We start from the raw sequence: 22,280 nt of genomic DNA, 5'->3' as shown, positions 1-22,280 counted from the left end.
TTCCTTCTGTGCTAAATAAGGAGTTTGGTCAGGTGCTTGGAAAACCCTCGCACTTCTGAACTGTGCTCTATCCCAAGAGGACGTGACCAACTATTTCTGGGTCTCAGATATGACCTCATGATCTTCCTTCTATCCCTGGGGCCCACATAGTGGAGGGAGAGAACCAACTCCCACAAGTTGTCTTCTGATCTCCAGATGTGGCAAATGTTTGTGCAGGCACATGCATTGAATAAGTAAACAAATGTAATTCATTTTTGAAAAAAAATATTAAATTGCTTAATAAATACAATGGACAGATGAGAAACTGACAGTTCAAATAGAGATATATTGGCCACTGAATGCAATCTTGTATTCTTCTTTCCTAGAATGACATCACTCTTATCAAGCATAAATTCATGAGAAGTACAGAGAACTGATGGAATTACAATTACCAAAGCTCCCAGAAACCCCTAGAATATTAGCAGCCTAAAGTATTGCCATTATTCAAAGAAAGAACAAGAAACCTGAGTGTAGGAATGGATCTTACTTTTGCAATAAAAGTCATTTGAGGACTACAAATTACAAAGTAAAAACATCACTATGTAGTGATATTTCATTTGTATTTTAATAAATCAGAAAGTGAAACAGACCCCCTGGTCAGGCTTACAGACCAGGCAATGGTGACACACACCTTTAATCCCAGTAGCCACACTAGTTTGCCAGAGAAACTGCGCAGTAGTGACACACGCCTTTAATCCTAGCCCTAGAGAGGAATATAAAACGGGAGGAGACAGCTCTCGCACAGTCTCATTCTGACATTCCTGGAGGCAGGATCTCCATTTCAGACTGAGGTCTGGCTGTTCTGCTTTTCTGACCTTCAGGATGAACCCCAATATCTGTCTCTGGGTTTTTATTAATCGGACTGCATCATTGCAGGGAAATCTAATGACTACATTTTGCTTGTGCATGAACACTTTCTCAAAGTCACTACGTTTAACCAATTCACCCACGGTGTCTTCAGTTAGAATACTCTTAAGGTTATACCTTTATTTCAACTATATTACATGTCATTCCCTGAAGATGAACTTTCAAATACCAAATTCTTAGCTTTTGAGGATGGTGCCCTTAGGGTTGGCAAGATAGGGTAAAGATGTTTACAGCCAAGACTGTTGCCCTTAGTTTAATTCCAAGGACCCACAAGGAGGAAGGAGAGAGCCCAACTCTTGAAAGTTTTCCTCTAACCTACACACACACACACACACACACACACACACACATACACACACACACAAAGAGAGAGAGAGAGAGAGAGAGAGAGAGAGAGAGAGAATCAATTAATTAAATAAGAATAAAGAAGAATGGCACCTTAAAGGGGGCAATTTCCATCCATCTCTGGAAGTGTAATTCTACGCTATGTTCTTTCATCATTAAAATTAAAAAATCTTTAAACTGTTCACTTTTAACATGTGTTTCTATAAAAAACTATGGCCATATTTTCCTGTACTGATTATATTCACAGATGAAAATTAAAATGCAGCCATTAAAATAATTAAGTTAATCATTCATGATAAATAGTTGGTTCATTTTTAAAGTGTTTGTTTAGATAGGGTCATGTAGCCCTGGCTAGCCTTGAACTCTGTATGTAGCTGAGAATAGCTTTGATCTTCCTGTCTCTACCTGCCAAGTGCTGAGATATGCCAGGTATGTGCCTGGCTTGCTGTCATCTCCTCTGGCAGTCCCAAGTGTGATTCCTTCTGTGCTAAATAAGGAGTTTGGTCAGGTACTTGGAAAATCCTCCCACTTCTGAACTGTGCTCTATCCCAAGAGGACGTGACCAACTATTTCTGGGTCTCAGATATGACCCCAGCTTCATCCCTTGTAGGCACAAGTGTTGGGAATGGAGTTCAGCAGGAGAGGGCTTCCCTGAGTTTCATCATCAAAGCTACAAAAGACAAAACACCCTCAAGCCTGTACAAAATCTCAAACCTGAAGGTGGGGTTTTCTAAAAAATGCCAGAGAAAAACTGCCCTTGACTGTCAGTTACTGACCTCACACCAAATTCCAAGGCATTTGTGCAAAGTTCAGTTTCCTGACTTGACAAGTAAGCAACCCTTTGCTGTGACCACCATTGAACATTTATTCCCTAAGGCAACTTTAAGCTAAGAAGTCAGGCTTGGGATGTAGCTAAATTAAGTATTTATCCAGTATGTACCAGGCCCTGTTTGAATTCTTGCCTCCAACTTCTACCCCACCTCTGAAAAAAAAAAGCCTTTCTTTCTTTCTTTCTTTCTTTCTTTCTTTCTTTCTTTTTTTGAGACAGGATTTCTCTGTGTAGCCCTGATTCTGTGTAGACCAGGCTGGACTCCAGTCTCCTGAGTACTGGAATTAAACAAATTGTCTAGAAATCCTAAGAATTCTTAAGAACCTTCCAAAAGCTGCTGACAAATAGATCGTGTCAGTCCAAGGCTAATTTCCTGATTCTTCAGTCTTTCTCCCCCCCCCCCCTTTATCACGCCTGCTCTCCTTCACACAGCACCCAGCTGGAAGCCCTATCTGTATATACATTCCTTTCTTGATCCTGTGACTTTGAGAAATGGCTTTTCTTTTTTTCTATTGTTCAGTGGTGGATTGCTACTCATGGTGGCACATAACTATAGCTGCAGGAATAGTTGAGCTAAGAGGATTGCCCAGAGTTTGAAATCAATGTGAGCTAAACAGTGAGTTCTAGGCAAGTCTGGACTACAGCGGCTGAGCTAACGGGAGCTCACCAAGGCCAGCTGGACTGGGACTGATGGAGCATGTGATCAAACCGGACTCTCTGAATGTGGCTGACAATGAGTGCTGACTGAGAAGCCAAGAACAATGGCACTGGGTTTTGATTCTACTGCATGTACTGGCTTTGTGGAACCTAGTCTGTTTGGATGCTCACCTTCCTAGACCTGGATGGAGCGGGGGGGGGGGGGGGGGGGGGGGGGAAGGACCTTGGACTTCCCACAGGGCAGGGAACCCTGACTGCTCTTTGGACTGGAGAGAGAGGGGGAGAGGAGTGGGGGGAGGGGGAAGGAAATGGGAGGAGGGGAGGAAATGGAAATTTTTAATTAAAAAAAGATAAGAAAATTAAATTAATTAATTAAAAAAAAAACCAGAACAGCCAGGTGGTCATGCCTGCCTCTAACACTTGGGATGGAGAGGCAGAAGGAGCAGGAGTTGAAAGTCATACTGGGCACCATGGGAAGCACAAAAGAGTTATTTATAACCACTCAGTAATTTTTTTTTACCTTAGAGGCTTCTCCCATTTTAGAAAAAACAAATACTTTTGTTTGTTTGTTAGTGGCAAGGGTGTCCTTGAATTCCAGATCCTCCCATCCGTGAGGCAGGATAGAAAGACAGTGAAGGGAAAGGAGTCCCTCACCCCAAAGTCTGGTTGAAGCCCTTCAACAACTGAGAATCAATATTGCCAGCACGAAGTATGGGAGAGATAGCTCAGTGGTTAACAATGATTGTGGAGGACCCAAGTGCAGCTCCCAGAAATCATGGCAGGCAGTTGACAACCACCCTTCATTATACCTTCAGGGGATCCTATACCCTCGAGCACATACCCGCACAAACACACACACACACACATAATTAAAAATAAAATAAATCTTTAAAATTTTTCAGCTGATGAAGGTTTTTCCTGACCCAGATAAAAACTTAAGAATTTTCTTGGAATCTCACCAGATACCCTTCTATAGTAAAAAGATACATCCTAATCTCTTGTAGCCCTGGTGGCTCCTGATTTTATCTTATCAGGCTCCTCCAGAGCCACCAAGTTTTTATCAAAAAATGCAAGGATTGCTTAGAAGTCCTTTGAAATGTAACTTAAGAGAGCCATCAAAACTGTATATGGAGCCAAGGCCAAGAGACTTCAAAGTGACTCATCTTCCAGAAGCTCAGACCCATAATCTTGGCTCCCCTGCCTGCCTGTCTTCCCATTTCTATTGAACTCCAACTCTGCTCCCTACAGGCTCATCCTGAAAGCCTTTTCTGTGCTGGGGCCAAGGATCCCCAGCCGGATTAGGAGAACTCCCGAGAGTGCTCCAGGCTACAGGATAGAGCTGGGGCTCAGCCTCTGCCATTGCTAACACACCTGCCCCAATGCTGGGATGGCAGCTGTGTGCCACAACACCTGGCGGAAGAAAGAAATCACTCTGATGACTTTCTCCTGAATTTAACTGTTGGTTGACCAAAATGTCATTATTTCTCCCTTAAACATTTTAACAAGCCCATTTCTTTTTGGAGGCTCATTCTGCTTGGGAAGTTCTTCCTATCATTACAATGGTCTCATAAATATTGTTTCAGGCTAGGGACATGGGTCACTGATGGGATGTTTGCAAAGCATGTGCAAGGCCATGGGTCCTCTCTCAAAAACACACACACAAACAAACAAATAATGTCAAAAAAGAAAAAACTAGTTATAAAACTTGTCCAATTCACAGAAATGACCAAAACTAGCCTACCCTGGCTTGCACTGGTGAGTCCTATTTCTCTATCATTGTCCTTAGGTACTAGACTAGAATTCAAATACCCAATCATAAAGGCTGGAGAGGTAGGCTGATGATTCAGGTGCTCTTCCAGAGGATCCGAACTCAATTTCCAGTGCCCTCATAGAGGCTTACAGCTATTGTAGGCAATCCACAGGTCCCAGACATATGTGTGGTGCACAGATATACATGCAGGTAAAAGACCCAAAATACAAAATATATTTTTAACAATTTTCTAAATAGGGCCTGGCAAATGGCTCAGCAGATTTGTCAGCGCGCTTTTGGAGGACCTGGACTCAATCCTAGGTCCCCTCATGGTGGCTCAGTCATCTGTAACTCCAAGGTCATGGGATCATGCACTGTCTTCTGGGCTCTGTAGCTACCAGGCATACATAGTACACAGACTTACAAGCAGGCAAGAGACCTACTCGTGTAAAATAATAAATAATTTAAAAATACCCAATCATATAATTACTCCTATTCCCTGACAGCATCCAGTCCTCAGACTCTCCCTGAAATCACCCTAGACAAGGTCAAAACCTTCCACAGTCTCTGTCCAAAACTTTGTTGCTGCAATATGGCACAGTTCCCTTTGTCGTGGCCATGAGTCAGAGAACTTCAGTTTGATTGTGACTACTGTGCTGTGGCTATGTAAGAGAACACCTTTGAAGGACTAAGATGTAGGTCAGTAGTGTAGTTTATATAGTGATGGAGTAGCATGAATAGACCCTACATTCAAGTGCTGCCCGCCCCCCGAAAAAGAGAGACAAAGACAGACAGACTGACTGACAGAGAGAAAAAGAGAGAATATTTGCAGAATCCAGCTAAAGGATAATCAGAAATTCTTTACACTAGTTTTGCAACTTGTGCTGGTTAGTTTAGAATCACCTGGGAGGAATCCAGTGAGGATGACGTGAGAGGCAGCATTTCCTAGGCTAGGCACAAGAGTAAGGAAACTTGGCAAAGCTAGCAAGTGAGTAGCCTGCGGTGCTGTTGATTTGTTGCAACTAGTTTCTTGAGTTTCTGCCTTGACATCTCAGTACCGGGCTGTAATGAAATTATGAGCCAAACAAGCCCTCTCTTCCCCTAAAATAGCAACAGAAATGAAACCAGAACACGAATGTTCTGTAAGATGAAAATTTTTTTTCTAGATTGTCCCAGCTAGCTGTGGTGAAACACAGCTTTAATCTCAGCACTCAGGAGGCAGAGGCAGTCAGATCTCTGAGAGTTTGAGAGCAGCCTGGTCAACAGAGTGAGCTCCAGGACAGCCAAGGCCACATAAGAAAACCCTGTCTCAAAAAAGCCAAAATTAAAAATAAGGTTAGCCCTCCGTGAAATAAATACAACAGTAACAACTTGAACAAACTCTGTCAGCATGGCATGTGACAGAAAATAAAGGTGACCTGTATGACTCCCTGTCTAGTGAGTCTTTCCAGCAGCAGATCCAGAGAGCTGAGATGAAGTCCCAGGAGGATGACAGAAGTCTAGGAGAGAAATAGTGGAGGCATGAATGAATTAAAGAAGGTCAAAAACAGCCAGGCGGTGGTAGTGCACGCCTTTAATCCCAGCACTCGGGAGGCAGAGGCAGGCGGATCTCTGTGAGTTCGAGACCAGCCTGGTCTACAAGAGCTAGTTCCAGGACAGGCTCCAAAGCTACAGAGAAACCCCGTCTCGAAAAACAAACAAACAAAAAAATGTCAAAACCATCCGGCAATTAAAGGGAGATTGCTCTTCTTTCCTGGTGATAACACCAAATGGCAGATAGCACCACCGGGAGGATCACAGAACTCCTGGACTAGGCCTGGGGCCACAGCAGCTTCCATGGATGTTGCAGCAGCAGCCTTGAAGCCACAGTGGTTAGCTGGGCTGAGGCTGCAGACTCATGGAAGTCATATGGTCAGATCAATTTACAGAGGAGGGCTTCTGTCTCCCCTCTCCATCCATTAAGAGTCTGAGATAAGTAATAAATAAAATAAATAACCTTTGCCTGGGGGATGTCCCTCCTTTGAGACAGGGTCTCTCATTGGCTCACATCTCACCAATTACGCTGGACTGGCTGGTCATTGAGCCCCAGGGACCCTCCTGCCTCCACCTCCCAGCACTGGGATTACAACCACATGCCCTTATACACGGCAGGCAGGTTCTAGGCTTTGAACTCAGGTCTTCACATTTGCAAAGCAAACAAACACTTTACTGATTCTTCTTCCCCAACCCCGTTAAAGATCATGCTGACGCAGAAGCAGACCCTTGGCTTGGCTTGGTCCAACTGTTATTGTGTTTGTGTGGAGATGCTTCTGAGAGAGCAGCAGACCCCACAACAACCCTGCAAGGTGGTTCCTTGCTTCTGCACCTAATCTCCAGCCAGAGATACTAGGACGCTTTCAGTGCCTGTGCTGAAGAAGCAACAATTCCGGTTGCTGCTGATTGTTGCACTTTGGTCAGGGATCACACCGCCACTTTGGGCAACCTCACCAAAGCCAGACTTGTTGACATCTGCACCATTTTGTAAAAACTTACACCAGAGTAGAGGACCCAGTTTTCAACCATGACTACACTATAGGGAATTTTGTTCATTGAGTATGTGTGCGCGCCAGGGCACACTTCTGGAAGTCAGAGGACAACTTGTAGGACTAGGTTCTCACTCCTTCTACCATGACCTTGTGGGTTCTGGATTCATCTCAGGTGGTCAGAAGGACCATTTCTGTGGACTTTAATTAGGAAACAAAAAATGGTGAGATATTCCAGTTTGGATGTTGCCACTCATAAAGGCAGGGCAGGAAGTTTGTTGAGGAGAGGATTGCGTTGGGCCTGTTCACCAGGCTTGCTGACTGTTGAAAGACGTTGATCTCCTGATATAGCTCTGGGAAAGATCAGGGCTCAGATACAGACTAGGGAGGGAGCCATATGAATTCCAGGAGGCAGAGGAAGACCAGACAGGAACAAAAGGAGACTGCCTAGAAAGTAGAGCAGAAGTCGGGTGTGGTGACACATGTTGTCACCCCAACATTTGCGATGCTGAGGTAGGAGGATGACATTGAGTGTGAGGGCAGCCTGGGCTACATTGTGAGTTCTTGGTCAGTCTGGGATATAGAGTGAAACCCCTCTCACTCCCTCCAAAAAAAGTTCCCCCATTGCTCTGGATGGCTTAGTGTGCTTGCCAGAGGCTTTTCTCCAGTTCAACATACAGTTTGGGAGCCTCCCTCCTCTGCACATGTTTGAGAGCACATTAGAGTGATTGCCTTAAGTATATCCTTGGGTGAAGGCAGTCAAAAACTGGTTTTTCCAAGTTCCCGTCCTTAAACTCCCCCCCCTTAAACTTTAACTGAGTTCTGGGAGTAGAGCTCAGGGCTACTGTGTGTGTGTGCTGCATAAGGACAGAGCCTAGGTTCCATCCCTAGTACTGTCCCCAAAGAAAGAAAACTTGGAAATGAGTTTGTTCTGATTGTGTCCAACATGTCTGGAGTATCTTGTACTTTGGGTTGCTCATTTTATTCCTTTCTTACTTAGTGAATTAAAACTATGCCAAGCCAATGGTGTTTTAAATGTGTCAGATGACTTTTGAATCGTTCAGAAGGCAAAGAATGGGACAGTATATTCAGGATAGGCCATCTTCGAGTATTTACATACAATAAAGCCCACAAATCTCAAGTGTAATACTAGATGTTTATTTTTAACTACACTTATTATTTATGGGAGGGGGTATCATGCTTATATCATAGTCTGTGCATGTCAGTCAGAGGAAAATTAGTGGGATTCTGTCCGTGCCTTCCACCATATGGATCCTAGGGATTGAAGTCACCGACTTAGCTAGGCTGGCTGGCCAGAGATGCTCCATTCTCTACTCCAGAGTCACAGATATGAAGCCACCTGCTACGCCAGGCTTTTTCAGTAGGTGCTGGGATCCAAACTTGGGTCCCCATGCGCATACACCAAGTACTGTACCAAATACGCCATCTCTCCGGCCCCTATTTTAATTTTGAACTTTGGAAATGATCTCTTTATGCATCTATGGCTGACTTGGAACTCTTCACCTAAACCTAGCTGTCCTGGAACTTTCAGTGACCTGCTTCCTCCTCTGGAGTGCTAGGGTGATGTATGTGCCACCGTAGCCACCTCCCTCCATTGCTTTTTAAGAAAAAAAAATTGGGGCTCGAGAAACTACTCAGCAGTTAAGAGCACTTGCTAATTTTGTAGATGCCCTGGGTTCTACTCCCAGCACCCGATCCAGCACCCGATCCAGCACCCTTTTTTGGTCTCCACAGACACTAGGCATGAATGTATCCAGTGCACCTATCTACATGCAAGCAACACATACACACATAAAATAAATGAATATTTTTTAGAAAAGGGAAAAGTGGGACAGAGGCAAGAGGAATCAAGGCTATTCTTATCTACATAACCAGTTTAAGGCCAGCCCAGCCTACCTGAGACTGTTTCAAAAGAAAAGAAAGGTGGGGGGCTGAGTTTTGATGTGGAGTTGGTGATATACAATGAGACTGTCAAACAACAATTTCTTAAGGGCTAGGGGTGTGGATCAGTGGTAGAATACCTGGAGGTAGGTGGTCCTGAGTTTCACCGTAACCCTACAACAAGGAAGGGAAAAGAAATAACATGTATAGCTCTCGGTGGGGACTGGAAAGCTAACTGATGTTTAGGATCATTTATTCCATGTGATTTTTAAACCATATCAAATAAAGTCATTTTTCTTCCCCTTCCAAAAATATTTTTGCAAGAGTTGGCCTGTTGCCACCAAGGTCTTCCCAGCTAGGGAGACAAAGGGCTTTGTTTAACCGCTTTGTTCTTTTCTTTTTAACCTATTTGTGTTTAACCAGATCCCTGTCCCAATCCCTTAGGTATTTTAACAACTTCTTTCTGTTTGTTGAACTAAGAGATTAACTTTAGATAGCTATCCAAACTCCAAAGTTTACGTTTGCTGTGCCCCTGCCGCTTCTCACGCCTGCCCCGGCTGGATTCCGCTGGGTGCTTCCAGTTGCTGTGGGAGACGTGAGGGGAACAGCAGGAGCACCGGGAGCGAGAAAGGTGAGGCCTGCCTGACGAGTTTTTTTCTCCTTCCCAAGGTTCTCTGCGTGACCTTTGAGCTGCCTGCGCTGTCCCACTAGCCTTGCGAATATCCAGGACAGTACAGCATTCGTGGAGAAGGCAAGAAAGCTAGATCCCCAGGCGACCGGGAAGCTAGATTCTCTCACCCTTGTCTTCCCACCCTGCGCAGAGACCAGCCGGAGACCCCATGCCAGGAGAAGGCAGGCTCGGTGGCGGTCAGCTTCCCAGAGCTCTGTCATTGCTGTCACTGCCCCCAACCTCGGGAGGCGCAGCAGTGTCCGAAGAACCCTCCCGTTGGCACAGGTACTCCACCCCCATCCAAGCCGCCAGTCAGAACCTCCCTTCCCCCCAGCCCGGGCAAAAAAAAAATGGGTCATTTGGCAGCACTGCCCCCCCCACACGTTGCTTGCCTGTGGGGTTAAAAATACTATTGCAAAAGTCCCACGTCTGATCTTGCGGCTTATCTAAGATTGATAGCCCTTTGGAGCCTGGGCCAATTTTCAACAGCCAATGAAACATGGCCAATGCTACAGTGCTGGGAGTTAATACTTTGAGACAGAGGTCTGAGCTGTGTTTCTAAAATCATGCAATTTATTGAAGGAAACATTAAACCAAAGCTTGTTCTCCCCCGACCCTTGTATTCACTTGCCCACCCATGCGTGGTAGATCCCTGGGAGAAGCATGATGTTGCTGCAATTTCCATCCGCACTAAGGCCTACTGGGGCAGACTTGCAGAGCCAAGTTTCCTGCTCCTTCAAGGGAGAATTCTTGATAGATGTCTATTTTTCTGATATTTTTTTCTTTTTTTATTTCTCCCAGTTCACTGGTTACAGTCTTTGGCCTAAAATTCAAGCCTAGATTGTTCTTTGCCTGTGGGATTCAAGGCTCCCTACCAACTAGCCTCAAGGAGCCAAGCTTCAACAACAACAACAACAACAACAAAAATACACGAACGAGGGAAAATGCCCTTCACACCTGCGACTGTCTGAATTTGAAAATGGACATGGGCTTTTGGGGGGAGGTAGGGACAGAACTAGATATTAACCCCAAGCCCTAGCCACACACCAAGCCTCTGGCTGGTGACTTAATTCAGTGTATTATCACTGATGAATACATTTCTAAAACTGGCTGCCCCCCAAGGAGATCAATAGCATCCATTGATGAGGGGGGAGTGAGAGCATAAAAAGGTGACCTGCAGACACCCAGAGGAGCCACCAATAAGGGAGCTGCCCGCTCCCTTGGAGGTCAGGGTGCCAGCATAAAAGGCTGAGTTAGTACCACCAAGGTGTGGGTGGCAGAGTGCTTCTTTTCTGAAAAGACCCTCACTGGTAAGTTGACTGAAGATGCCTCATGCCGCGTCCTACTAGCCCTTTCTTCTTTTTCCTTTTCCATGCTGCTTGCCTTTCTCTGATGGGGGGGGGGGCATGCACCCGCCTTTTTGTTCTGATCCAATACTGTCATACCTCAAGGAGATTTCACATTTGGTTCCAGGCTGCCTTAATAAAATTAATTTTATAATAAAACAATTAACAGGTTTTTTGTCTTCCTATTGCATCTAAAAGCTCTATTTACAGTGTACAGAAGTGCTACTGTGCATACCTTAACTACCTGCCGTCCGTCCGTACTGGGTCTTGTGCTGAATTTGCTCCATACAATTGCCTTTCATTTATTCTGTTCCCTTTAATAGGCTTTTCCTGCGACCATGTCTTCCATCAGGATCGAATGTGTTTTACGGGACAACTGCAGGTGTGGGGAGTCTCCAGTATGGGAGGAGGCATCCAACTCTCTGCTGTTTGTAGACATCCCTGCAAAGAAGGTTTGTCGATGGGACTCCCTCAGCAAGCATGTGCAACGAGTGGCCGTGGGTAAGAATGAAAGCCGAGCTCCTTTCCTCACAGTTAGCCATCTTTTCCCAGCTTGGGGGGATATAAGGGGGACATCATTGCCTTGGGTCCTTCTTCTTAAAGCCTGACTAAAGATACTTTGAAATCTTTTGGGTTATCATGGTCTCTGTGCCCACTTGAACCCAATGATGATCATCAATATTTTTCTCATTCTCTTGCATGGAGCACAGCATTCCCACCTTCCTTTGCTTTAGTTTGTGATACTGGAGATGGAACCCTCGACTTCACGCATGCTCAGCAAGTACTCTACCACCAAACTATGCCTCCAGTGCCCTGTTTCTGTTTTAATGCTGAGGTACTATAGTGTCTCTTTCAGTATAGTCATTGCCTTCCGATAACAGTATCCACGGCGAACACTCCATTAGTGGCATAGCAAAAGCTATCTGCTCTGGTTAGGCCAAGACCTCCATTTTTTAAAAAAACCAACAATATAAACAGATGTATCACTTCTTTGTGAAAAAAAAAGAGTTCCTAGGCTTCAAAAGCATCAACCAGTACTGTTTACTCCCAGCACGAATGTGAGATTACTGACAGGATTCCCAAGAGAGCTTTGTGGTTTCAGAGGAGTTTTTAGGGCTTTCTATGTCTCAAGGCAATGGGCCGGGAAGTGCTTATCAAGTAGGCAAACAAGTTTCTGTTTTTGTTATTGGATCCTTGGGAAGAGATAGCAGGATTTTCCTAAGTCAAAGGGAATTTCTGGTTTCTGCTCTTTTCCCATGAATCCAACTGTGAGTTTAAAGCATGTTTCCCTGATGCTGAAGATTGAAACCAGGACACACACACACCACAAGCTGCATTCCCAGACTTTTTGAAAAAATTGATTTTGTGTGTGGGGCATACTGGTTCCACCGCACCCATGTTGACATCAGAGAAGAACTTGCAGGAGTCGGTTCACTCCTTCCACCATATAAAGTCAGAGGACAACTTTTGGAACTCTTTTCTTTACACTATATGAGTTTTGGGGATTGAACTCAGATTGTCAGATTTGGTAGCAAAAAGCCCTTACCTACTGAACCGTTTTCTTTATAAGGCAAGGGCTTGATATATAGCTAAGGTTGATGTGGAACTCACAGGTTCTTGCTTCCACTAGAAGCAGCTTCAAACTTACCCATCAATGTGTTTATAGCTCCAAGCAGAATGCTTCTGCCTCTGCCTTCCCTGGTCCCTCATTCCCAGCATTCCCCAAATTCCTACCCATAATTAGCAAAGTTTCCCAGTCTTGCAAAGGGTCTATGTGTTAGCAGGAGTTTAGAAAGCTAAATTATCAGGAGGCATCTCAGGCTGTAGTTAGATTCCTTGTTAAGAGCATGACCCTCCTTATAGGGTCTTGTATATTCCCAGGGTCCCCAAGGGCTTGAGTCACTTCTGAGCAGGGCTTTGAGCTAAGAGCATTTAGCTTTGATGAGGTGCTTGGGAAATGTTTCTAAACAAGCTCAGATAAGTGTATTTCCTGTGATACCCAACATGGTAATCTCTCTCCACTTAAAAAGGTTTCTTTTTAATACAGGGAAGAATATTACAACCAGAAAAGCTAACTATTAATAAAAATATAAGAATATAATAGAGATATAAGGGTTGTATTTCATTGCATATATAATCGTATTATTCTTACCACGCATATTTTCAAAAATATTTGGAAAATGAGAAACAATTTGTAATTAAATATATTAAAAATAAGGACTCTTTCAACATGCTATTAACTAATACGGCCATGTACACCAATAATACTAGTATTCAGAAGGTAGAGGCAAGAGAATACTGAGACTGGGGCTACCCCTCTGCTACATGGTCAGACAACATCTTAGTACCATTAAAATCACTGGACCCACGGGGTGGTGGCGCACGCCTTTAATCCCAGCACTCGGGAGGCAGAAGCAGGTGGATCTCTGTGAGTTTGAGGCCAGCCTGGTCTACAAGAGCTAGTTCCAGGACAGCCAGAGCTAAACAGTGAAACCCTGTCTCGAAAAAGCAAAAACGAAAAAAAAAAGAAAAAAATCACTGAACCCCTGCCTAAGAAATGAAATATGACACAGGGACCTCTGTGCTCGACCACCAGACTGCCTACTACCTTCTAGGTATTGTCTTTACCTCTGCAGATGCCCCAGTTAGCTCAGTGGCACTTCGACAGTTGGGAGGCTATGTTGCCACCATTGGAACCAAATTTTGTGCTTTGAACTGGGAAGATCAATCAGTATTTGTCTTAGCCACAGTGGATAAAGATAAGACAAACAATCGATTCAATGATGGGAAGGTGGATCCTGCTGGGAGATACTTTGCTGGTATGATTTCTTTCTTTCTTTTTTTGCCCCTATTTCTTGTGTTTGAATCTTACTCTGTGTGTGTGTGTGTGTGTGTGTGTGTGTGTGTGTGTGTGTGTGTTGCTGTGGGATGAAACAAAAAATGTATATATACTAGATAAATGTTCTACCAAAATAAGTAATACTATATAATGAACATATATATGTATTAAACCTTACCTAGAGTTAGAGAGTGACTTGTAAACATTTTGTTCTTGTTTTCATATGTACTCTATCTGAGCCTTTCTCTCTCCAGAAACATTTAGGGCTGCATGTGTGGGTGTTTTGTGTGTTCCCTAAGGAAAACGACTTTTTTTCTGGGACACAGTCTTACTATGCAACTTTGGCCAGGCTGAAAGTTGCTAAGTAGACCAGGCTGACCTTGAAGTCACAGAACTACACCTGTTTCTGCCTTCTGAGTTTTGGAATTAAAAGTGTGTGCCACTGTGCACACAATTTAGTAAGCAACTTACAAAAGTTTAGTATTGATTCAATAAGTCTGTATTTCTAGTATATTAACTGACTAAATAATGTCCATTATGGAATTTTCCCCTCCAGTGAGGGATCCAGTCTGGAATCATATATTGTACTTACTTGTCTATTCATCCTCTTAATGAAGCATTTTCTTGACCCTCCTCCCTTCTCTCTTTTTTATGGCATTGTCATTTTTAAAGAATATGATCCCTTAAGTGTCTTTTGGCCATTTGAACTTCTTCGGTTGAGAATTCTCTGTTCAGTTCAGTGCCCCATTTTTAATTGGGTTAATTAGCATTTTAAAGTCTAGTTTCTTGAGTTCTTTTTTTTTCCTTGAGTTCTCTATATATTTTGGAGATCAGACCTTTGTCTGTTGCAGGGTTGGTGAAGATCTTCTCCCAGTCAGTAGGTTGCCTTTTTGTCTTAATGACAGTGTCCTTTGCTTTACAGAAGAGAGGACCTATACAATATATATATATATATATATATATATATATAGAGAGAGAGAGAGGACCTATACACTACATACCTATATAATATATATATACACAATATATATATAGAGAGAGGACCTATACACTACATACCTATATAGAGGACCTATACACTATATACCTATATATAGAGAGAGGACCTATACACTATATACCTATATATAGAGAGGACCTATACACTATATACCTATATAGAGAGAGGACCTATTCACTATATACCTATACAGAGAGAGGACCTATACACTATATACCTATATATAGAGAGGACCTATACACTATATACCTATATATAGAGAGAGGACCTATACACTATATACCTATATAGAGAGAGAGGACCTATACACTATATACCTATATAGAGAGAGAGGACCTATACACTATATACCTATATAGAGAGGACCTATACACTATATACCTATGTAGAGAGAGGACCTATACACTATATACCTATATATAGAGAGGACCTATATACTATATACCTATATATAGAGAGAGGACCTATACACTATATACCTATATATATATATAGAGAGAGGACCTATACACTATATACCTATATATATAGAGAGAGAAGACCTATACACTATATACCTATATATATAGAGAGAGGACCTATACACTATATACCTATATATAGAGAGAGGACCTATACACTATATACCTATATATATATAGAGAGGGGACCTATACACTATATACCTATATATATATAGAGAGAGGGGACCTATACACTATATACCTATATATATATATATATATATAGAGAGAGAGAGAGAGAGGGGACCTATACACTATATACCTATCTATATATATATATATAGAGAGAGAGGGGGGACCTATACACTATATACATACATGTATGTGTGTGTATATATGTATAGAGAGGAGGGCCCTATACACTGTCCTCTTGCCGCTCAAGCTTGCTTCTCATATTTGCAATCTGTTTTCCTCTTCTTTCCAATGAAGCATGAATAGTAGCTTCCCAGTTTCTTTGCTCTAATCAGTCTGCTCTGGCCTCTGAGAGCATGTGTCACCCAAGTCCATCTCCCTGAATACTGAACACCGACTTAAGGGAATGAAGTACTTGAGACATTTGTCTTTATTTGACTTTGTGTTTCAGCAATTTGATCCCAGTGTGTGGGGGTCTAGGAGTCCACAAATCTCTTTTAAGGGGTTACATATCTCAGGCTGTCCCCAATCTTCTCATCGTCCTTCTTCGGCTTCCAGAGTGCTGGGATTACAGGGGAGGGGCCACCACACTTAGCGTCTACCATGCATTTTGTTCAGGTTTTATGCTTGTGCTCAGTAGGAGAAAATGAGGTTAGTTCATGTTTATCCCTTCTTATTTGAAACCATATCTCTAAATTGCTAAATAGTGGGTGTGTACACTTGTGTATATGTGTATGTGTGTGGATGTTTGAGAGAGAGGGGGGGGGAGAGATAGAGAAAGAGAGAGAGAGAGAGAGAGAGAGAGAGAGAGAGAGAGAGAGAGAGAGAGTTTGAGGAAGGGGGTTGTTATATAGCCCAGCTGGACCTCAAAGTCACCAACTGTTTCAAATTCACCCTCGTGTCTCCTAATCTAAAGTGTTGGTATCATGATCCATAATGAGGGAAGATGGGGGTTGTACAGGATGAACATCTACAGGACTGAGCTAATGTTCTTTGTGTCCCAAAGGCACCATGGCTGAGGAAACAGCCCCAGCAGTACTTGAGCGGCACCAAGGGTCCTTGTACTCCCTCTTTCCCGATCACAACGTTAAGAAATACTTTGACCAAGTAGACATCTCCAATGGTTTGGATTGGTCCCTGGACCATAAAATTTTCTACTATATTGACAGCCTGTCCTACGCTGTGGATGCCTTTGACTATGACCTGCATACAGGACAAATCTGTAAGAACATCTTTATTAGTTTTTATAATACCACTCATATCATTTTTATATCTTAATGATCAGTAAGGGATCTCTCCCACAGTCCATGTGAAAAAGTATTTCTTTGTCAACTACAGAACTTTGAAATTAAAGATGACTCAGACTTGACTGAGCTGCCAGTCAAGCTGTGGTCCCCAGCACAGCTGAACTCTGCTATTTGGGACTAGGGCTATAGCTGGCCTACTGAAACTAGGCCTGAACTTTTGCTTTCCATCTCCTCCCTGGAGAATGAATCTTAACCTATCAGATAGCACCTAAAGGCACATAATATACAACAGAGTGCAAGAAAAGAGGGAAAACTCTGACCATTTGGGTGCCCGATTCTTAGTTGATCTTTAGTTAATCGTAGGCAAATGAACAATCTTTGAAACAGAAAAATAACAGAAAAGTGCTTCCAGGTTGGTTCAGTTCCATCAATGTTCTGTAAAATGAGCCATCACTGGGAACTTCTAGGGAAAAAATTATTTAGAAGAATTTAAAATGGAGACCTTGAAACTGTTTAATGAAAGTGCCAGACAGGAAGAGCAAAACCAATCATAAAAATGACTTGAAAAAAGTCACAAGGCTTTATGTAGATTTAATCAAGGGCAAACTCTTCCAGGGCTTTTCTTTGAAGTGTGTAGTGTTCTTTTTATGACTATTCTTACCCAATTTCCTTACACATGGATTTAACATTTTTCCATTATACCTCAATGTGATTGCTGGAATGACCTGAATTTTGTAGCTGGCTATTCTTCTGTATTGTTTTTTTTGAGGTGCTGGAGAGCAAACTCATTTCTTTGTGTGTGCTAAGGTACCATTCCAGCCCTCCTCTACCTTTCACTGTCCATTGTTTATTTACTCTGGATCTCCTTTAAGCAGCCTGAGGATTTTAGAATGCCCTTTTTAATAAGTAAGCTCTTTAAATATTGTTTCTTGATTTTGTAGCAAGTAAGAAAAATAATGAGTGCCCCCCCCCAGGGTTTGTACATGCATTGTTCATATGGTACCATAAAGCTGCCATATAGATCTTCAGCTTAGTAAAAGCACGAGTGTTGGTCACTAAGACAGTGACGTAAGCACAGACTGAAGAACGTCCGAGATAGACTTGCAAAGCTTAGTTTCGGTCAGCCTCAGAGAGCTACCTATAGATACTTTACTAAGAATTTGGAAATGACTGCTCCTATAAGACTAATCCTAGTGCTCACAAGTCTGAGGCAGGAAGATTATTTTAAGACTCTAAAGACAGATTGGGCTATACAACGAATTCTGGGTCAGCCTTGGATATAAAATGAGAAATTGTATCTAAATAAATAGATAACGCAGCTTTATTGAGCTTAGTGGTAGAGCATTTGTCTACCATACACGAGGCTCTGAGTTCTATCTCCAGAAGTGAAAAAAAAAAAGAAAACCAACTTTTCTTTTCCTCTGAAGTCTTAGAAAGCTTAGAAAGCTTAGAAAGCTTTATATATCTATAAAGACAAAAAGGAGTGAATCTATCCCAATCATGTAGTAAAAATCCTCTGTTCACATGCCAGCCACTAGACAAGCGTAAGTGACCAATGTTTATAAGCAGCTTGAGAGGGCACTGTCTACTCGTTAGCATTGGGTGACCCATTGTTTTGTCGTGTTTTGGTTTTGGTTTTCAACTGCAGCCAACCGCAGAAGTGTTTACAAGATGGAGAAAGATGAACAAATCCCGGATGGAATGTGCATTGATGCTGAGGGAAAGCTTTGGGTGGCCTGTTACAATGGAGGAAGAGTGATTCGTCTAGATCCTGAGACAGGTAGGCTGCAGACGAAATGGAACCCTACCCAGTCCAGAAAACTAGAGAGCATTACTAATACAGTTAGAGTTATCTTAGTGGTCTTAACTGGGCAATTTGGGAAATGAAGGCAAAATACACAGCGCCAAATTTATAGTCAAGAATTTCTATGGAAGTAAGTCTCTCTGCCAAAAGTTAATTGTCAGAGAAGGTAAGTTAAATACATGGATGGGAGCCAGGTAATATGGTAGCTTATATATAAACCTAGAAATCAGGAGATTAAACCAAGGGGATGGTGAGTTTGAGTCAGTCAATACATATACAGAAGGACTTCCCACATCATTTCCTCTTTTCTGTCTAAATAAAAAGGAAGGTTTAGTTAAAAATTACATGTAACAAAACAGGTGTCAAGCAAGAATTACAGTTACAATATTTATATCTACTTTATATTTTATCATAACTAAGGGAAACTATAATTATAACTATCTATTGTTTAACTCCATCAAAGACTTCAGAAGTATATAATATTACCTAAGAAAACAGAAAGTGCATTTTAAGGAACTTCCAAAACTCTAGAATTGACAGAGACATCTCACTGCCTAGACAGTCACCCAGAGTTCTTCAGTACCATTGGCATACCAATCTTCACCCTACAGGCCCATAGTATCCAGTAGACTTTTCCAAGAAATGTCCTACTTTGTCTCTTTTGATTGATTTTAGTTTGAAGTCTATTTTGTTGGATATTAGGATAGAAGCTGCCATTTCTTATGCTGAGTCAGAAAGCCTTCTCTTAAAAGAGTTGCGGAGCTCCTGCTCACTGCCAGCATGCACAGCCCATTGGGGGGGGGGGAGTGTGAGCCATGCTTTCTTTTGTGTCTAGAATTCCTTTCCAAGCTTCCTCAGGTTTTAAGTTGATGTAGTCAGCACATGTTGGTACGCCATTGTGATGTGCACTAGCCCCTTCCAAGGGATGAATTCTGAGCCCCACAGTCTCTTAGACCATCCCTATCCTTCAGAAAAGCTCCAGAAGCATTGTGTATGTTGCAAATTTTTAGACCTAAATTTCAAATAAAGTATTTGTTGACCTAGGAAAACGACTCCAAACTGTAAAGTTGCCTGTTGATAAAACAACATCATGCTGCTTTGGAAGAAAGGATTACTCTGAAATGTATGTGACCTGTGCCAGGGATGGGATGGATGCTGAAGGCCTTCTGAGGCAGCCAGATGCTGGTGGCATTTTCAAGGTGATGTGGCCTTTTGGGGGGCGTGGAGGGTATTCTGTTAAATAATTGATCAGTGCTTCTGCATACTTCCCAAAAACCATGTGATTGGCATGTTAATCTAGACTATAAGTTATGTAAAGTTCAGAATGATGTGTCTGACCTACTTTCAATAGTGTTTGTAAGATCATCTGATTGTTCTGATGTCATAAAAAGATGTGCAGGTTTTTAACAATTTTTGTGACAGCAAACACTGATTTAAAAAATCTTACATGAGTCAGGCAGTGGTGGCGCACGCCTTTAATCCCAGCACTCGGGAGGCAGAAGTAGCCAGATCTCTGTGAGTTTGAGACCAGCCTGGTCTACACAGAGAGAGTTCCAGGACAGCCTGGGCTACACAGAGAAACCCTGTCTTGAAAAACCGAAACAAACAAACAAATAAAAACCTACCTTTCTTGACAGGTGAGAAAATAATAGAACTAAATTGCTCTATATCAGTGTGCATGCTCGCTCATTGAACTGGAATGTATGTGAATGACTGGTTGAACCATGTAATACCTAACTCTTTTTCATGATAAAAAATAAAATGGGGGGGGGCTGGAGAGATGGCTCAGTAGTTAAGAGTACTGACTGTTCTCTCAGAGGACCCAGGTTCAATTCCCAGCACCCACATGGCAGCTCCTAACTGTAACTCAAGTTCAGGGGATCTGACACCCTCACACCAATGCACATAGAGTTAAATAAATTTTTTAAAAAAATAAAATAAAATGGGGTTATTAAAAGTAGCTACACATGTTATTATTTTTATTTATTTATTATATATAGTGTTCTGCCTACATGTATGCCTGCAGGCCAGAAGAGGGCAATATATATATATATATATATCAACCATGTGGTTGCTGGGAATTGAACTCAGGTCGTCTAGAAGAGCAGTCAGTGCTCTTAACCCCTGAGCCATGTCTCCAGCCCCTAGACATATTATCTCAATTTGCTTGGTGTTTGTTTGTTTGTGACAAGATCTCACTCCATAGCCCAGGCTGGCTATGTAGTCTTCCTGCCTCAACTGCCCAAGTACTGAGGTTCCAAGTCTGAGCCACCATGCCTGGATCTGTAACAATGGTTTGAAGACTATAATTTACCAGTTTCATTCTTTTTTTCCCAACAGATTACTGGTCTTGGGGTCAAAGGAATCGCCCCATATTCCTATGCAGGGTAAACTGCAGCTCTTCCTTGCTGTCAGAAGAAAATGCTTTGAAGACAACTGGAGAACTAAGGGACTTAAACCAATGAAATTTCAATCTTTTTTTTAATGAGACAATGATATAGCAGGGCTAGGCTTTAATTTATAGTTTTGCCTGGGTGCTGGGGAATAAACCCAGTGTGTGACATATTAACTAACAGTGAATTACATTCCTTGTTTTTCTAAAAGTAGAGCATTTTTCACAGAGAATAAGTGGCTTTAATAGCACATTCTAGGCCTTCTATTAAAAACAATCCTATAGAAACGCAAAAAGTTGTTCAACTATCAATCAGCCTGATGACTGCAAATTGCTCTTGGGTTGAAATGGGACTATGTCCATTTTTTTCCTGCATTCTATACTTGCTGGATCCAAAGCTTCAAAAAATTAATGCATAGAAACTTGGTGATTTATAATGATTTTGGGATACTTCCTGTGTGTTATTTTTACAAACTAAGATACTGTCACAGGATATGATACAAACACCGTGTCACAATCTGTGGTTCTAACTGCCACCTACTGGATATAAAAAAAAATACATCACATGGCAAAGAATTTACGTTACTTTTTTACATTTATTCATCCGTGTGTGTGTGTGTGTGTGTGTGTGTGTGTGTGTGCGCGCGCGCACGCATGTGCAAATCCTATTTCAAGGACTTGATCTCAGATGGTACCTTTATTGACGGACATCTCACTGAGTGTCGCTGCTGCTTCCTCTTCCTCCTCTTCCTTTTTAAATATTTATTTATATATTTTATGGATGTGACTGTGCTATTTGCATGTATGCCTGCATAACAGAAAAGGGCATCAGACAGAAGAGACCATTAGATATCATTTGAGAGCTAATGTCATTGCTGGGAATTGAACCTGGGTCCTCTGGAAGAACATCCAGTGCTCTTAACTGCTGAGTAATTTCTCCAGCCCTCTTCCACTTTCTTTTGTGAAATGTGGTCTCTTTCATGTAGTTCATGCTGATTTTGAGCTTTCTGTGTAGGTGAGGGTGGCCTTGAACTCCTCAGCCTCCTGCCTCCATTTCCCAGATGCTAGGATTAGAGATGTGCGTGTGCCACCATGCCGAGTTTGGAAAGAATATTTTGTGGCGGGTGGGGGTGGTGGTGAAGAAGGACGCTTAAAAGAAATCCCACACTAGCTCAGAATTGAGAAATAGACAGTTATTTATTTAGGGGTAGACTCACAAATCAGAATCCTCTGCTGGAGCGGAGATTGGCATATATAGTATAAGAGGCCACGCCCAAGTGGGCAGGTAACTACTGGCTGTAGGACTTCCTACGGGGGGGGGGGGGTTCGAGACAGGGTTTCTCTGTAGCTTTGGAGCCTGTCCTGGAACTCACTCTGTAGACCAGGCTGGTCTCGAACTCACAGAGATCCACCTGCCTCTGCTTCCCGGGTGCTGG

The 22,280-nt window shown here is 42.5% G+C and overlaps 1 protein-coding gene across 4 annotated transcripts; it reads left to right on the top strand.

The window, feature by feature from the left end:
- The first annotated feature begins 9,472 nt into the window (after nucleotides 1-9,472).
- Nucleotides 9,473-21,418, top strand: LOC121443705 (regucalcin-like). Of its 4 annotated transcripts, none has more exons than XM_041645512.1 (7): nucleotides 9,473-9,542; nucleotides 11,251-11,428; nucleotides 13,564-13,746; nucleotides 16,408-16,623; nucleotides 18,297-18,428; nucleotides 19,497-19,651; nucleotides 20,793-21,418. In XM_041645512.1, the coding sequence occupies exons 2-7, from the start codon at nucleotides 11,266-11,268 to the stop codon at nucleotides 20,841-20,843; spliced, it is 900 nt and encodes a 299-aa protein (XP_041501446.1). In that variant the 5' UTR covers nucleotides 9,473-9,542; nucleotides 11,251-11,265; the 3' UTR covers nucleotides 20,844-21,418. The 4 variants fall into 4 exon arrangements, with proteins under 4 accessions (XP_041501446.1, XP_041501444.1, XP_041501447.1 ...); XM_041645510.1 differs by lacking the exon at nucleotides 9,473-9,542 and adding an exon at nucleotides 9,738-9,866; XM_041645511.1 differs by lacking the exon at nucleotides 9,473-9,542 and adding an exon at nucleotides 10,779-10,891.
- The last annotated feature ends 862 nt before the right edge of the window (nucleotides 21,419-22,280 follow it).

Source organism: Microtus oregoni, unplaced genomic scaffold (assembly GCF_018167655.1).
Source record: "Microtus oregoni isolate MIOR12 unplaced genomic scaffold, Mior012 000112F_003, whole genome shotgun sequence".
In the NCBI taxonomy this organism is placed as follows: domain Eukaryota; kingdom Metazoa; phylum Chordata; class Mammalia; order Rodentia; family Cricetidae; genus Microtus; species Microtus oregoni.
The sequence above is the reverse complement of the archived record's forward strand: the minus strand, read 5'-3'. Positions and strand labels throughout refer to the sequence as shown.